Source organism: Bos mutus, chromosome 9 (assembly GCF_027580195.1).
Source record: "Bos mutus isolate GX-2022 chromosome 9, NWIPB_WYAK_1.1, whole genome shotgun sequence".
NCBI classification, from domain to species: Eukaryota; Metazoa; Chordata; class Mammalia; order Artiodactyla; family Bovidae; genus Bos; species Bos mutus.
Window position 1 is genome coordinate 102,450,330 of NC_091625.1, and position 17,601 is coordinate 102,467,930.

At 51.7% G+C, this 17,601-nt stretch overlaps 1 protein-coding gene across 2 annotated transcripts in view; it reads left to right on the forward strand.

Moving 5' to 3' along the window:
- SMOC2 (SPARC related modular calcium binding 2) overlaps positions 1 to 17,601 on the forward strand; it is a 157,706-nt gene that overhangs the window by 59,590 nt on the left and 80,515 nt on the right. The window contains exons 4-6 of one of the 2 annotated variants that reach the window (XM_070377061.1): positions 272 to 371; positions 13,305 to 13,352; positions 16,499 to 16,582. In XM_070377061.1, coding sequence (XP_070233162.1) covers positions 272 to 371; positions 13,305 to 13,352; positions 16,499 to 16,582 — 232 coding nt within the window. The remainder of the gene's footprint in view (positions 1 to 271; positions 372 to 13,304; positions 13,353 to 16,498; positions 16,583 to 17,601) is intronic. The other variant, XM_070377062.1, reaches the window with a different exon arrangement.

Consider the following 17,601-nt stretch of genomic DNA (forward strand, 5'->3'; position numbering starts at 1 on the left):
GGCAGACCCAGAGCAAGTGTCCTGACCGCTCAGTGCCTCGGACCCCCTCTTGTAAGATGAGGGCTGGTGGGGGATTAGACGGCGTCTGGTGCAAACACCCCCGGCTCCTTTCACCCCTCAGATCCGGGTCCAGGGCACCGTGGGGCCCATGCCAGGTGTCCAGACGCAGCCCTCGAAGCCCTGGGCCTCCTGGGGCCCCGGGAGGAGCAGCGGGCCCGGTGGGCCGCAGACGCCCCGCGGGCACTGACCGCCTGCCTGTCCCTCCCCGCAGGTGCAGTGCCACAGCTACACGGGGTACTGCTGGTGCGTGACGCCCAACGGGAGACCCATCGGCGGCACCGCCGTGGCCCACAAGACGCCCCGCTGCCCCGGTAGGTCTGTCAGCCGGTGCGGCGAACCCGCGGCTGAGGCTGCTGGCCGCTTGCCGACTGTCTTATTAATGTCTGCTCGTAACCGCAAAGGAAGTCAGTTTAGGTGGGATTATGGGGAAAATCGGGATACATTTGCGTCACTGGACAAAGCCCCAAATATTATGAGGCCTTTGTTTTCAAGAAAGCTCAAACAAGTGGATGATCTGGTTCTGAACCAGCGCAGGTTATGGCAATTCGGGACTCGTAACTTTTAGGAGTGGCCGCGAGGACTGTGGTCAACAGCAGAGATGACCAAATGTTTTCGTTGGCTGAGAGAAGCGAGCGTTTCTGGGTTTGTATGTATATGATTGCAAAGAAAAAGCAGATCATTCTTCACAGACCCCTTTCCAGAAGGTTTGTTTGTGTTATTTTATTACTCATAAGTGGGCTTGATGTACTGAAGGTAATAACACTGGCAGGAGAATAATCTATAAAAGGGTCTGTTTTCCATTAATAATTTACCAAATGTTATAAATGATTCAGATCATTTTTATTTGAAAATGGTCTGCAGCTTGAGTTTTGATTAATTGGTGATGGAGACTTGTCAGACCATTTACCAAGACCTTTCATGATCTATGTGTCACAACTATACTGGATTAAGCTTACTAAGGAAAAACACATGTTATGTAACAATACAAAACATCTTCCTGAATTTTTACATAAAATGTTGAGGCATTTGTACTTAGAGTTTACTTCCTAGCCTCTTTTCTGTTTGAAGAGCAGGCATCTTATAATTAGAATTCTGCCCATGGTTCAGACTTTTATACCAGGAGCCAAGTCACTGGTCAGAACTCATAACTGCTTCACCATGATGACACGCGTAATTAACAGTAACACAAAACCTAATATTTCAAGCGACTGGTCATCACTTAGAAGCCAGAGGGTGTGCATAATGTGGAATTAAAATATATTTATTTTTAAAACTGTTATGTCATCCAATACCTAAAAATTGCTGAAAATATGTTTTTAGTGAGCTAACATTTGCACCTAATAATTCTTTTACAGACTCATGGAGTAAACGAAAGAGAGAAAAAAAAAGTAGCGTAATGAGTTGGGCTCTGTGTCCCTCAGTCTGAAAGATGCTTGCAAATGCTTATTTCATTTCAACCAGGTACCAGCATTTTGAGTCGCGTTGAGCCTTTTTTTATGAGGGAGAAAGCGGAAGACTTACCTGTTTCTGTGATGTTAGAGACACCTTTTGAAAAATTGAGTAGCGTCTGAAAGCACTTTCTTAGAGAACCATGAGCGAAGTTGGCCAGGTTTCTTATAATTTCCCTGTAATACTTCGTTTCTAGGATCAAAACACCCTACTGTTCACTCACATTGATTTTTCCAACCAGGTAGCAGCCACATTTTACTGTAAGAAATGTTCCTTTTTTGCACTGTCCATGTGGATTTTTTGGTTCAAGGGATGGGTATGGAAGGAAGATTCTTCCCCAATCTGGCGTTTATTGCATGGAAAATGCCACGGGGGCAGGGAGGGGTGTCTCTGAGGACACGTGCGGTGTGGGTGGGGCAGGCTCCTTGGAGACCAGGCTCCTCCTTGTAGGAGCACCTTCCTTTTCACTTCTGTGGCTTGGTTTTGCAGCTTGGCCAGAGTTATGAAAAGATTCTACTAATCCCCAGCTGTATTCATGCTTTTATTCTGCAGAAACATGGGCAGGGAAGCAGGCGCCTGTGCTCAGAACGTGTATGGAGGCCGTGCAGGGGCGTTTTGGGAGGACGGGTCGCGCACACACGCAGTTTATGCTGGGCTTTTGCTGACGTGGCAGAGCTTCTTCCCAGCTGTTGAGACCTCGGCACCAGCCACGTGGAAGGGCACGGTGACGGGCGTCACTTTGCTGAGCCCGTGCCTGACACCGGGCACGCTGCTGGCCAGGCTCCATCCGCACACCCCGGGGGCATCCTCCCCTCCCTGGCATGCTGGCTCACACCTGCTCTGGTTGGCATGCCTGGTCCACTCCGTAGAGGACAGACGTGATTTCCATCCAGTTTATTATAATCAGGTAAACGCCAGCATTCAACAGCAGTCTTTGGCCCTGGAGTTCACACCACACTTGCCATAGGAGCACTTTGTCTAGAAATTTGAAGATGAGAAAAATGTATTAAAACTTAGCAGTAAACACTAACGGTCACTTCGAATGCATGTGTGTGTGTGTTATGAATTGGTGCAAACACACGTGGCAGCAGCCTGTGAGGAGGGCGGGGAATGTCCACTCATGGCTCACTGCAGTGGAGCAGAGGGGCCCGCCTGCCACGTCCCCCGGCCCACTCCTGCCCGAAAGACCTTCAAACCAAAGGATTCTTTTATTTCACAATTATGTGTTTCTAAGTCATTAATGCAAAGCACCCAAATTCTTATGAATCAATAAGAAAACTGGAATAATGAGGCAATCTAGCAGAAAAAGTCAGAAGTCTTGAACGGTCAGCATTTTATAAATGAGGAAACCCTAAGGACCAAAGCTCAGTTGGTAAAGAATCTGCCCGCGATGCGGGAGACCTGGGTTGGATCGCTGGGTTGGGAAGATCCCCTGAAGATAGGGAAGGCTACCCACTCCAGTATTCTGACCTAGAGAATTCCATGGACTGTGTAGTCCATGGGGTCACAAAGAGTCAGACATGACTGAGCGACTTTCAGGGAAAAAAAAGGACCAGTGAGCAGAGGAAGAGATGCTTGGGCTCATTAGTATAGACCAGGTTGCTGCTCACCAGTCTCCGGGGAGACTCCCAACGTGGGGAAGGAGCTACTCCCCACCCCCACCACGGTGACTCCTCGTGACTCTGGGACCCCTCACCCACCTTCGTAAGCTTCCATCAAGTCAGTTCACTTCCTTGCCTGCTGTCGGTCAGGAGCTGATGGATAATTGCACAGCTTTTCAGGAGTGGACGGCCAGCCTTGTCTTTCCTTCTGGCTGTGGACTCATGACTCTCAATGGAGCTCAAGCTGCAGGAGGCAGAGGGCTTCCCTGGAGAGAAATCAGCCCCTTTAGCCCCTGTGGACACCTGCTTCCTGGAGACAGAGTCATTCACCGGGTGAAACCCTTGAGGACGTGATCAGAGCCGTCCCTTCAGTGAATCGTGGTGGTCCATCCCGTGGGTCCCATGGTCCTTCCCATGGGTCTTGTCCTTCAGAGAACACTCGATCCACCCTCCCTCCCTGGAAGCCCACTCCTCATTTCTTATTAATGACCATCTCCGTGAGTAGCACTCCCCAAGCGTTTGCTGGGCCAGGCGCCCGCATCTGCTCAGAGCTCTGCTGACACCCCTGTTGGGGGCCTGGGAGTTCTGTGCAGAAGCTGCAGGCACTCGGAGAAGGGGCGGCTCACCATCCACCGTCTAGAGGAGGGGGTTCTTGGAAAAGAGGGGCGTGTTGGCCGGCACAGGAAAGGGGCAGAACGGTTTCTTTCCCAGCGTTTATCAGCAAGGAGATCCAACCAGTCCATCCTAAAGGAAATCAGTCCTGAATATTCACTGGAAGGACTGATGCTGAAGCTGAAGCTCTAGTACTCTGGCCACTTGATTCGAAGAACTGACTCATTGGAAAAGACCCTGATGCTGGGAAAGATTGAAAGCAGGAGGAGAAGGGGACGACAGAGGATGAGATGGTTGGATGGCATCACTGACTCAATGGACATGAGTTTAAGCAAGCTCCGGGAGATGGTGATGGACAGGGAGGCCTGGCATGCTGCAGTCCATGGGGTTGTAAAGAGTCAGACAGGCTTCCCTGGTGGCTCAGATGGTAAAGAATCTGCGTGCAGTTCAGGACCCGGGTTCAATCCCTGGGTTGAGAAGATCCCACGGAGAAGGAAATGGCAACCCAGTCCAGTATTCTTGCCTGGAGAATCCCATGGACAGAGGAGCCTGTGGGCTGCAGTCCACGGGGTCGCAAAGTGTTGGACACAACTGAGCGACTGAAGAGTAACCTCCTGTCCCTCACCGTGTTGGTTCCTGAGTTGGGCAGGGAACGTGAGGAGGGCAGAAGGCCTTCCCTACTTCTGGGCCAGCTCCAGTGACCTTGGGAGGCATTCAGGACTGAAGGCTGCTCTTTGAGCTGCATCCAGATGCATCCCCGGCCTCGCCTGGCCTGGCAGCAGGTGGTCCTGCTTGCGGCTTGGAGACGGCTCCCTCATCCCTGCTGGCTAGACCCCAGGTCTGCAGGGCCAGGACCGGGTGGGGTGGGGGCCGTTGCTTGCTCCAGGGACGCTCAGAAAGGTACGGCCACCCCAGGGAGCCCACCGAGCCTTCCTCCATCCTTGCCGCCGCTGCAGGGCCGGGTCTCTGGGTCTCCATGCAGGCACAGCTGACCTGTAGTTACTCAGTAGGAGTTTTCTCTTTCTTCTTCCTTCTGAGGGTTTGAAGACGCACATTGCTGGAGGCAGGAGATGAGCTTAGAAACAAAGGGCTTCTTTCCGAGGGAGGCTGTTTGTAGCTGGCTCGCTCTCGATTATTTGGAAATAGCTTCGGGGGTTTTAATCTCATCTTCCTCCGTAACCACACACCCGGGCCAAGGGCTTACTCCTGGCAGGAGTACAAAGCTGCTAAAGACACTGGAAGCTGAGCCCCATGTAGGAGCTCTTCATGTTACAGTGTCCACAGAACCGCCCTGTGTAGCTCAGCTTGAGGGGTGTGTTTGAAGTAAGGACCTCGGCTTGCGGCAGGGACAAGAAGCTCCCGTGACGGGGCTGGCGAGTCTGTCCCCCACCACCGCCCACCCCTCTGTGAGCTGAGTCAGGTGTAGGGACAGTGTCTCCTGCGAAGCAGAAATCTTGCTCAGTTGGCCATGGCCACGAAGCATGTTTGAGGAGTTCTTCCTTCAAGTGTAGGGTTTTAAGGATGGAAAACCGCCTGAGAGTTTGCCATGCTCATGCGCATGCTGACCGCTGCTTCGAAGACTGGTCTTTAAATGTGGCTTTCGGAAGGCCCGCTTACGCTTGATGGAGAGCCTTGGAGCAGACTGAATAGCTTTTCTGTATATTATTTACGTGAATTGCACTACAGCCTTTGGGTTTTCCCACCGAGCCTAAAGTTTTGGCCTTTACCTGGAATGGTAGAACTGCGCGTTTGTATGAACATCTTTTTGATTTCTGAAAGCTTTCACTTTATAAAGAGAAGCTGGGTTTGTTTTCTTTTTTTCGTGAATGAATTTCCCTGGCAATAAATTAAGGGCCCTGCATAGCTGAGGAACTTGAAAGAAACATCCAGAACAATTGAATTCCCCAATCAACAACACAGCTGTGCTTCTGAAGTGTCTCTTTATGAGAATTCAAGTGCACATTAAGTTGCTTGCTGAATGGAAAAGGTTACAGATCAGAGGGAACATTCTTTTTTCCCTCAAAATGGCTTTTTCTTCAGGCTTAACAATTCTCTTCCTGAAAAATGATAGTTGTCAAAATAAAATATTTCAATAGCTATTGGCAAGGAAATGTGGAAACAAACAACGTGGTAAGAAGTAGAAAATGGACTGAGAGGGGCCCGCTTTTCAAGTGGACCTGAGCCCCGGGGGTGGGGCGGGCTTTGCTGCCAAGCCCGTGTGCGCTCCACTAATGAAGCCACATTTCAGAGAAAAATACACATTATTTTACCTTCTAACACCTACCGTTACGATGACTTTTGAAGTATTAGGAAATTCACGTCCAAGATGAGGAAAAAATAGCGATTTGATACGGACAACATGAGCTACGCAAAATTTCCAATAAAAGTTCCAGACTGTGGAAATTTCAGAACACCGAACAGTTTTTAAAAAATTAAGTCCAGCCTTCAACGGAAAGAGCACAGTGTGTGGCATTGCGCCAAAGAAGACCGAGAAGCCTGTTTGAGAGTCAGCATGAGGCCCTCCTGGTGAGTGTGTGGCCAGCACCGGCCGGGAGGCAGCTCTGATGAGGCAGCGCTTCGGCCGTGCCTGGTATTGGTGCTGGGAGCGTCCGTCTGTCTGTCTTTTCCTTTCCAGTTTAGGCTGATTTTGCCTTATTTATCTACCCGATGGGCAACATTTTGGTATTAGTATTTTTCCTCTCTGGAAAAATGTACTTACTAGTGTCTTATCAACCCACTCCAGTCCTCTTGCCTGGAAAATCCCATGGATGGAGGAGCCTGGTAGGCTGCAGTCCATGGGGTCGCTAAGAGTCGGACACGACTGAGCGACTTCACTTTCACTTTTCACTTTCCTGCATTGGAGAAGGAAATGGCAACCCACTCCAGTGTTCTTGCCTGGAGAATCCCAGGGACGGGGGAGCCTGGTGGGCTGCCGTCTACGGGGTTGCCCAGAGTCGGACACGACTGAAGCGACTTAGCAGCAGCAGCAGCAGCAGCAGTAGCATGGTTTGTATAATAATCGACTCTATTATTGTGTTGAATATTTCAGTATACATTTAATTTGGTGGCTGATTTATTATCACTTCCTTCATTAAGAGTTTTCTATAAGCTGTCCTCTTCACACTTGGGCCATAAATGGATTTTTCTCATATTTTTTAATACTTAAGAAAACTTTAAAAGATAAACTAAGAAGTCTTTTAGAACTCACTAGTCCCAGGCTCTATAACTCTATACAAAGAACAGTGGGTTATCTCTTCCAGAGGTATACCATATCTCTGAATTAAAAGAAATGTATGTATTTTCCTTCTTCTTCTTTTTTTAAACGAACAGTACATTTTTTTCAACAGCACCTTTTAAATATCAATAGTCAAACGTTGGAAAGATTTATGAAGCTATTGACCATGAATGACCTTTTTGCAGGAATGATACTAATGTTTGTTTTCTCTGGCCATTGAAGTATGTAACATTCAGACATTAAAGTGGACACTGATGGAAGGTAAATAAAAAAAAAACCTCTAAATTTTTTTCAACTGTGATTTCCGTATTTCCTCTCTTACCATCTAGAGAAGGGCATTCTCAGATGGGGGACGTCAGAACGCTCAGCTCAGAGCTGAGCTCAACATCCCTTTTATCTGACGCTGTCTCACCAGGAATCCCAGCTTTTCAAAGGCAGCATCACCAGGGAAGAGGGAAGACCCGAGAGGAGGGAGCCCAGCATCGCAGCCTCTCCCCTTCGGGATGGGGTTCAAGCCTTCCTCCCGCCCTTCAGCTTCTCAGAGGATCACTGTGGGGAAACAGGCCAGCTTTGTTTGAGTTCTGCGTCCACAGAAGTGTAAAATCAGGAAAACAGGAGACGTTTCGGTAGGTCGAGGGAGCCACGGGGTCTTGACAGACAAGATGGAGACAAGTTCATGGTAACAGAAAGAATCCATTAATAACAATACTGTTAATAACAACAACTGCAGAGTGCCCAGGCCAAGCCCTTTCCTTAGAGTCTGGAACCCAAATTTCAGTCCACAGAGAGCTGGATAACAGACTCTGGGGCTGTACCCCAGAATTTCTGATCCAGGGGGTCTGGAGGGGAGTCCGAAGTCCTGCCTTCCTGACCAGCTTCCAGGTGAGGATGCTGGACTCCTGGGCAGTGGGGCGCCTGCTTGAGAGCCGACCTTGCAGTGACCTGTCCCTAGCCCCGGGTGAGGGACGCAGGGCCCGGCTTGGTCTCTCCTCAGGGAGGCCTGACCGTTCACTAGGGCCTGTCGTGGTCCCACCACCAGGACGTGACCTGCGCTGAGCAGGAGGGTTGCCCCGAGTCCCTCAGGCGTCTGGGAGGGAAGGTGCACTTCCAGCCAGCAGATGATGCTGAGAAAGTGGAGGTGGGTGCAGGGACTCCCCACAGTGGTGGGCGGAACTCACCCTGGGGCACCGGGTCTTAGAGGGGTGCCCGTGGCCCCTGGCACGGGGCCAGGTGGGTGGTCTGCAGGGTCCTGGCCCGAGAGCCCCTGCACTGGCTCCAGAGAGGCATGCACCTTTGACTCGGGCTGGCATGCGGGGGTGAGCTCTGGAGGACTCTGCGTCCCCGGGGATGCCCACTTCAGTGTTGGCAGAGGGAGCAGGGCCCTGGCACCCACTCCAGCTCACCCTGCCTTTGCTGCCCTGTAGGTCAGGCTGCTCACGCACTCCCTGCCTAGGTGCACTCTCTCGGAGCCCTTCCCTGCCTCTGGCCTTGGAGGGTGACCCCAGGTCACAGCTGGGTCCCTGGAGTCTGTCCTCAAGGGTTTAGACTCTGGATGGCAGGCTCTGTATCAGGGGCGCTAGGGAGTGAAACTCTGGCTTCGTGGGTGATTTCTGCCAAGGAAGAAAGCTGGTGAGGATGCGAGTGAACATTGAAGGCATCTGAAAAGTGGGGTGGGGGGTCACGGACCAGTGTCTCACCTTACTTGGCTAGTGCAGTCTAGGCAGGCAACGCCAGGGCAGCGCTCAGCCCTGGGGCTGCACTGACGCTGCCTCGCAGGCAGGTGGAAGGTGCCCGCAGTGCTGATTTTGGGCTCTTCCTCTGCTTTGACACAAACGTTCACCGAGCTGCACCCCATCGACTCTGGGAGGTAACCGGGGGGTAACCAGCCACAGTGATCTCTCAGACGTCAGCCTGGTGGTGTCATTGTGCACACTGGTTTGACTGCATGACGACCCCCAGCACCCCACGAAAGGCCTGCGGGAGGCAGGCTGCCTTCCAGGGACTCCGACTCTACCGCAGCCTCAGTGCCCTGCGCCCGCTCCTCCCCTGTGGGTTCCTGCCTCTGCGCTCCAGCCCCTGTGCCCGTCAGCAGCTGAGAGTGGGCGAGCGGGTCTGGGGTCGAACAGAGCTGTCAGCGCACCCGGAAGTGTAGGACCCTTCAGGCTGAGCTCAGGCCGTCCCCACGCTGGTGTCTGAGAGGCCGTGGTGTGGAGAGCCGCCTGCTGGCCGTGTCCTCGCAGACAGAGGAGGCGTGGAAGGACACGGACATGGCAGAGATGCTTCTGGGCACCGGCTGTGCCCTGGCCTCCCTCTCCTCCCGGGCAGGTGGTGTGTCCGTCTGCCATCCTCTCTGCCTCGTGCCTTCCTCCTTCCCTTTTTCTCCAGGAGGTCCGCCCCGACTGCTCAGACCACGTCAGCTCCTCTGTGGGCTAAAACCATGGGCATGGACCCCAGCTCTGCCGTTCCTGATCAGTGACCTTGGGCTGTTAGGCCACTCTCGGGGTCTCAGCGTCCTCATCTAGTGGGCCTAACAGGGGTGCCCACTTCAGGGTTGCTTTGGCATTAGAGGACATGGTGTGTGTGTGAAGTTCGTAGAGTGATGACCAGCACACAACAGGAAGTGTGCAGACGTCCACCATGAACACAGCCATCATGTGAGTTATTTGAGTGATTTCTGCCCAATGCCTTTCAGTCCAAGGGAGATGGGACGTTTTGTGCTGCATCCCCTGAGCATGTTGAATGGGCGAACGAATGAAAGTGGCCACAGAAAGCCCAGTTCACACGGGCGTCCTCCCAGTGGCGGCACGTTTTGGCCACTCACCCTGAGTGGAGACAGGGCTTCTCTTTGCTGTGAGTGGCCGTCACCCTCTTGGTGCACAGGATGTGCACACGCGGAGGGAGAGGTTTCGGGGCACACATCACACAGACACCGCGTGTCCTGGGATATTTTGAGGGAGCCGGCCCTGAGACCTCTGGTGTGTGTTGGTTTCTCTGCGGGCTTCCTACCGCCCGAGAGGCAGGTAATCCCCACGCTGCCCTTGCAGAGATGAGGAGACTCAGCATCGGGCAGGCGGGCACACCTGCCAGGGCACCGAGCTGGTGGGTGGCGCGGTCCGTCCGTCCCCCACACTCTTCCCGCTCCCTGCAGTGCCCGGCCTCCCTCTCTCCTATGATCATTCTTGTCACCCGCACGGGGTCCTGCCCGGAAAGCACAAGGCGGGGCAGCCAGACAGCGCCTGGGACAAGCCAGGAGTTCCTACCTGGAGGAAGGGCCCAGCAGGACAGCGAGACTGGGCTGAGGTGCGGGGCTTCATGCGCCTCTGCTCCCAAGAGCCCAGGGTCGGCAGCCCCAGTGGGAAGAGAAGTGCTCGTCCAGAAGGGAAGGGGAGCTGAGCCCCTGGCTCTTCCCGTCCCCCTCCCTTCCCCTCCCCCTCCCCTCCCTCCCTCCCTTCCTACATTCCTCCTTCCTTTCTCTTCCTCTTTCTTTCCTTCTTTTGCTCATTCTTTCATTTCCTTCCTTTCTTTTCTTTCTTCCTTCCTTCCGTCCTTGTTCCCCCCTTTCTTCCTCTCCCTCTCTCTGGCGGCAGCAAAGCCGCGTGACGGTGTGACTCTGCCCCTGGGATTCCAGAGAGGGATAAATCATGCTACTTGTTTAACTCCGCTCTGAAGGACCATCAGTCGCCTGCTAAACAAGTGCCCGCCTGCAGTGCACTGACCTCATTAAACCCTCTGACGGCTCCTCCGGCCGCACACATCACAGACCCTCCTCCCTTAGTCATTTCCAGGGTGCGTTTAGTGCTTGTGAAAGGAGCTGTCTTAGACCACCAACTCTCTCAGCAAACACTGCACCTCCTCGGGCTGTTTTGGCAGCACGCTGGCATTGCTGAGTGTAGCTGGATTTGAACCAAGGGCTCGGGGACTACAGGCTCATTATTCTTTCCCTGAACCATCGATGGCTCCTCACATTGTGTTTCTGTGGTTTTCTCCACCAGAAATGCATACCCTAATTGCTAAAAAAGCCGCCCTTTTAAAATAGCATTTAAATGGGATGAGATGTCACAAGTGGAAGGAATTCAAACGTGTCCTTTGAAATAGGAATCTGAAGGGCAGAGTTTTCCTCTCTGAAGGTTCCGCCAACCAGCCGTGGTCTGCGGAGCTGCTTACTGCTGTCCACACGTTTCTAGGCCCCTTTTGCTGCACTTCCATCCTGTAACGTCACCTGCTCTTGGGAGCTCTTCAGCAAATTCTTACCTCCAGAAAAACGTAATGAAAGAAAAGAGTGGCTTTGTGGTTCTGGGTTCCTGGATTCCACTTTGCATCGCAGCTTTGCCGTGAGGAGCACGTGTTCAGCCGCCCCCGGGTCCTGGAGGACAGGGTGCCGGGGAGGTGGGGCAGGGAAGGGGGGACCTTTTTGTCCAGAGGCAGCTGGATGGGAAATCAGTGCCCTGCTGGCCTCACCCCCCAGTCCTGTGCAGCAAAATATTTGGAGTGGGTTATCAAGGGCCACTTGGTGCTGTGTTAAAAGTATTTCCACCTCTTAAGAACAAGGTAGAATTAACTTCATGTGGATTTAAGTGGTTTTAAGTGAACACTGGTCGAATCTGGACGGGCGGCTGATGCGCAGCCATGAGACTGGTTGGTTCAGAGAGAGAAAAGTCATTTGAGGGAGCGGATCTATATTTTCTAAATATGTTCTTCAGACCTCAGACGCCCATCACATTGTGAACCAGCGGCTTGGAGACTGCAGGCCCTAGATTACAAAAATATTACCTTAATTCAGTTGAGACTCTCCCTGGGGGTGGGGGTGGGACCTCCAATTATTATTTGGGATGTTTGCATTTAGCTCAGAATAGTCAAACCTACATAGTTGTATCCAGAAATATCATCGCACAAAAAACCTTTTTTGAGTCACTGACTGCAGAAACACATGATAAAAACAAATGGATGACTAAGAAACTTAAGCCTGTTAACAAATCTGGATTTGTAGAGAGAGGGTACGAAGGGAGAACCGAGCAAAATGGGATCCTGGAAGCTCTGAGCGGCCACACGGGGAGCCCGCTTTCTGTCTCTGGGGATTCTCACCAGAGGGGAAGCCTGAGTTCTGCCCCTGGAAAGCAGGAGACATTTCACCGCATGGTCCCAGCCACTGCTGGGAAGTTGTGCAAATAGATGGGCCAGGAAGATCCTGGTCCTTTTTATCTATCAACCAGGCGCATTTCTGAGGGCCTGTGGTCCAGGCGTCCCGGAGCAGCAGCCTGGATGGGAGGGGGCCGTGGCTCCTCAGACCCGCTTAGGCCACGTGAGCGTTCGCTGGGGAGTCTTGCTCCTTCCTGTAAACCTGCTGACCATGCTCGGCTGAGAGAGTGGGGGCTGGCCCTGCAGTGTCTCTTCCGTCAGTGTTTGGGGAGGGTGAGCCATGCCCCTGCGTTACGCCCTGTCCTTCAGGGCCTCTGCCCACAGCCAGCTGCTCGTGCATTTCCCACTGCAGAACTGTCATGCTTCCAAGACAAATGTCCTCAAGTTTATATCTTTAGTATAAATGTGGATCTGTATTTCGAATTCCAAATTGAAAAAAAAAAACAAGCCATGAATTTCAAGTTTTACTTCATGAGATGGTTTATCTGCATAGTCTGCCCCTGCATGTGACTAGGGGGATTCTGAGTGACTCTGGGTGCGATGTTCTGAAGTGGATGGGCAGGTAAACTGCAGATGAATGTGGGACAGGACTTCTTTATTCCTTGGAGTAGGTGTAATGACGATGAGGTGAAAATCTTGCTGCCATAACAGTGTCCATCTAATGAGGAAGACAGGACAGTGTCCCTGTTCGTAACATGAACTTTTCAGGGCAACGTAATTGTTAACATGCTGTTAAAATTTACCTAGTTAACGTTCTATTTCTTGATCTCCTCTTATGAAAAAATGGTTCTTCAGTTTTCCATAAGTCATAATTCAGCTAAAGCCAGAATTTTTATTGATTTTTAGTTGCAAAACTTATTTTAAAAGTTTTTTAAAAATCTAATTCACTCTACTACCTCCACATGACGTATGTTAAAAAGGTTCTTATGATATTTTTCAGGTGAAGAAACTGCTGTATTTTGTACTTAGAGGGTCTCACATGCGTCATAAGCCAGGCAGCCATAGAAGGAGGAGCTGATATCATGTTTCCTAGTTTTGGGCTCTGGTTTCAGATGACAGAGTCACCCAGGGCACTGGGCAGCTTGTATACGTTAACTAGAAAGTGACAAAGCCCTGCGAGTTAATCAAAATGTAATAAAATATCTGCATAACAATTAGTGGTGACCATTTGAGAGCCAAGAATAATTTCATCCCTTATTGTCCCCTTTTAGGTTCCATAAACGAAAAGGTACCCCAAAGGGAAGGCACAGGAAAAACAGGTAACTATCTTAAAATGAACTTCCGTGAGGTTTTTTGACAGCGAATCCAATCTATGCCTTAAAATAACATCTCAAGTTAAAACATCACCGTATATCAGTGATGGTGATGACATGTGAGAGCTGAAGCAGTCTGTTAATTATCATCTATTCAGCAAATGTTGATTCAGCCCTTTCGATCGCTGCGACCTTGCGGGTGCCGGGCACGTGACCCACTTGTGTCCCCATCAGGCTCGTGTCGGGACCACTTGAGGATGGAGTTAGCGTCATCTCAGGTCCACACCTGGGCAGAGGACTCCGGGGCTGGTGCGAGACTCTAGCTTAGCAGTTGAGGGAGCACTGATCAAGACATGTCCGCTGCTCCTCATAAGAAAGAGGGGGACTTTTTCTGTCTATGACAGTCATCTCTTCTGGGGTCAGTGCCCTCGAGAACCAGATGGAATGGCGAGCGTTTCCTTTGGAAGTCACCCTGCAGCTGCAGGTGCATCTCTGCTGGCCGTGACCTTTGCCCTTTCCTCAGCCGGCATGGGCTTCCCTTGGCTCAGCTAGTAAAGAATCCACCTGCAATGCGGGAGACCTAGGTTCGATCCCTGGGTTGGGAAGATCCCTGGAGAAGGAAAAGGCTACCCATTCTAGTATTCTGGCCTGGAGAATTCCGTGGACTGTGTAGTCCCTGGGGTGGCAAAGAGTCGGACGCGACTGAGCGACCTTCACTTTTCCCTTTTAGCTGTCACCTGTTAGTCCCAGTGACACATTTTCTGTTTTCATCTGATATCAATCTGTGAATTCAGAATTTAGTTTTAAGGTGAAATAAAAATAGTGTACTAGCATCTTGGGCTACCACTTCCCAGGCCAGTGGTAAAGAACCTGCCGGCCGACGCAGGAGACGACACAGATGCGGGCTCAGTCCCTGAAGAGGGAAGACCCCCTGGAGGAGGGCGTCGCAACCCACTCCAGTATTCTTGCCCGGGAAATCCCATGGACAGAGGAGCCTGGTGGGCTACAGTCTATGGACTGCAAAGAGTTGGACACAATCTTAGCACACACGCTGCCATCTTAGGCTCTTAGGGAGAGGGTTTCTGTTCAGGAAGGAAGGAGATACGATTGCACAGTGTTGGGGTTTGGGTCTCGGAGATGCTGGGGGCATGCTGCTGTATTTTGGAGAAGGGGAAGTGTAGAGGTTCATGGTTAGACACAATAATCAAATACTGAAAAAACAACAGAGGGAAATACCATTTTGGGGGCTCCCTCAATCCTGCTCGTGGTGATATAGGTCCATTCCACTGTGGATATATATGTTTTTAATCCCTCAGGAATTGGCATGTGGGCTCAGAAATGGATTTAAGGAAAGAACACATTGCTTCTACTGAAGCCCCTTGATCTATAGACATGCCTGTCTGGGGAAATATCAAATATAAGTAATAGAGCTGGTTTATCAGGAAAGTGAGATATTTGGCAAGCCGTCCTGGAGGCAGAGTAAAGGGCACTGAGCTGTCCATGACTTTGCATCATTGTCTGAAGCTGAGCCCAGTAGGTGCGGAGGCCCCTTACACCAGGACAGGCTCTCCGGGGGCCTGAGCAGGATGGTGGAGGCCGACGGTCACGCTGCGGGGCCTGAGGGCTGAGACAGGGATGTGGGGGCCTCTGGTGCTGGCATTAAGTGTGGGGGGCAGGAGGCACACATCCTTGTCCCTCAAGGACAAGCCCCTCTCGCCTTGGTTCTCAGCTGAAAACTCAGACTGGCCCGGTCCCAGGGATTAGGGCTGCTGGCCCCCAAGGGATGACCTGCTCAGGCCTCAGCAAAAAGGTACAGCTTTAACTGTGTCCTTGATGGACATTAACTGTGGCCATGGTGGACATTCACTGTCCTTGATGGCTGTCATTCCAAAGGACCTTAAGTACGCAAAGACTTTTTCTCAGTGTGTTCTGTTAAGACTCTCAAATATGTTAACTACGTCGTAAATATGCTCCCCATTTTATTCTTGGAAGATTACAGAGTGTTCAGTAGCAAAACCCTTAGTGTATGCTCCCCATTTTATTCTTGGAAGGTTACAGAGTGTTCAGTAGCAAAACCCTTAGTGTATGCTCCCCATTTTATTCTTGGAAGATTACAGAGTGTTCAGTAGCAAAACCCTTAGTGTATGCTCCCCATTTTATTCTTGGAAGGTTACAGAGTGTTCAGTAGCAAAACCCTTAGTGTATGCTCCCCATTTTATTCTTGGAAGATTACAGAGTGTTCAGTAGCAAAACCCCTTAGTGTATTGCTGTTGTCATTAGTACACCTGGGCATTTCAAATCGATGATGAGACATTTAGTCGGTGTTTTGACAGATGGCGAGATTTTTTTTAAAGAGATTGTTAAAGAATTTTAAAAAATACTCTTTGGTTTTCCCCTGGAAAGAACTTATGGGAAATCTCAGTTTTCCTCTTCGGGTTGCTGGGGTACCGATGAGTCACAGTCTGCTAGATAGGCCACACGGCCGCCCCTCCTCTCTGCTACCGCTTGCCGAATTGTGACCCTGAAGATATTAAAAAACAAAATCACACGGGCAGACAAGCCTGGGAGAAAACAGCAGGATGGCTTTCAGGAGCCCCCCACAGTGTGCACTGTTAGGGCATCCCTGACTGGGGGCTCCTTGTCCGGGGGCTTCTAGAAGTTTGGTTACCAGAGAACCCAAAGGGTACTTTTCAACTAAGTCAATAAACACCGTGTCCTTGGGATAAGGTCCTCAGCAAATGGCGCAGAATTTTCTGACTCGTGCCCCTCCCTCTGAACTCGGGCACTTTCCCCCTGTCCCCCGACCCCACCCCTTACCTAACCCCACGCCCCTGCCTCGTGGGAGGCCTGGGTGCTGAGAGATCCGCGGGCCATCCAGGCCCTGGTCTCTGTCCCCGCCCTCCATTCAGAAACGCAGGGCAGAGCAGGGGGCAGGCCCCACCCCAGGCCCCCGTTGCTGCCGCCCGCCCCTCGCCCGCTCAGGGGGCTCCCCAGGCCCCCACCCCCGCGGGGGTGTCTGGCGCCTCGCGCGTCTGTGGGTTTGCATCTGTGGGTGCCGCATGCCGGGTTGTGGTTGGTGGATCGTGGGGTGTATGCGATCCGGAGGGTCCAGCCTCTATGCACACTTACTTCACTTACTCTCATAATTGTAGTCTCCTTGCAAATCTTTTCCGTTCTGAATTCAGATGATGCCTCAGCTCCAGCGCTGGAGACTCAGCCTCAAGGAGACGAGGAAGGTGAGTGTCCGCAGGGAGCCGGGTGGGGTTCCGCGGGCCTGGGGGTGGATCACGGCCTTGTGCTCAGACTCGCCTGGGACGGGCTGGGTTTGCCCTTTTCCAGCTTTATTTGAGAGGCCTCGTGTCCCTGCTGAGGGCCCCCGTGTGTGCCGTGGGACTTTCACACAGCACATGCAGAGAGGCCTTTACGGCGAAATCTCTGAGCTGTAATTTTATCACCTGGATAGAGTGAAGGATGTATTTCCAAAGCTGCAAAAACATACGCGTTTCCCTGCTCATCCTCCACACCGTGTGATCATCACACGTGGTGCCTGAGACCAGCCTTGTAGAGTGACAAGGATGCGTCTCAGCTGGTTAAGTTTTGTGTTGTGGGGACCATGGCTTTCCCACTCCTGGCCTTGGGCACACTGTTGTGGCTGTTTGCCTGTGTCACCGATTCTGGGGGCAAAGGGGATCAGGTCTGAAGGCCAAATGTAAGGAGTGCACATAATACGTAGGTCGGAGATCAGAAGTGCTTTGCAAACAGCAAGAGTGGTAATCACAACGGACTTCTGTCTGGCACTGGATGCCACGTGCCCCATCACCCGAGCTCACCAAGCCCTTGGAGCCCCGTCTCACACACGACAGTTGTGAGATGCCCGAGATCACAGAGCCCACAGATGACAAGGGAGCCCCTGGCCAGCTGGTCGGCTTCAGTGTGGTTCTCAGGCGAGCGGTATCCTGATCGCACTGCAAGTGCTCAGCCGCATTTGTTACTATTTCTACCACAGATCTGTTCCCAGATGTTGTGGGCAAAATTGTGTTCTACATATTACACTCCGTATTGAATCTTTCGGGCTTCCCTGGCGGCACACTGTAAAGAATCCGCCTGCAATGCAGGAGACGGGGGGTTCAATCCCTGGGTCAGGAAGATCCCCTGGAGAAGGGACTGGCGACCTACACCAGTATTCTTGCCTGGAGAATCCCATGGACGGAGGAGCCTGGTGGGCTATGGTCCTTGGGGTCGCGGGGTCGGACAC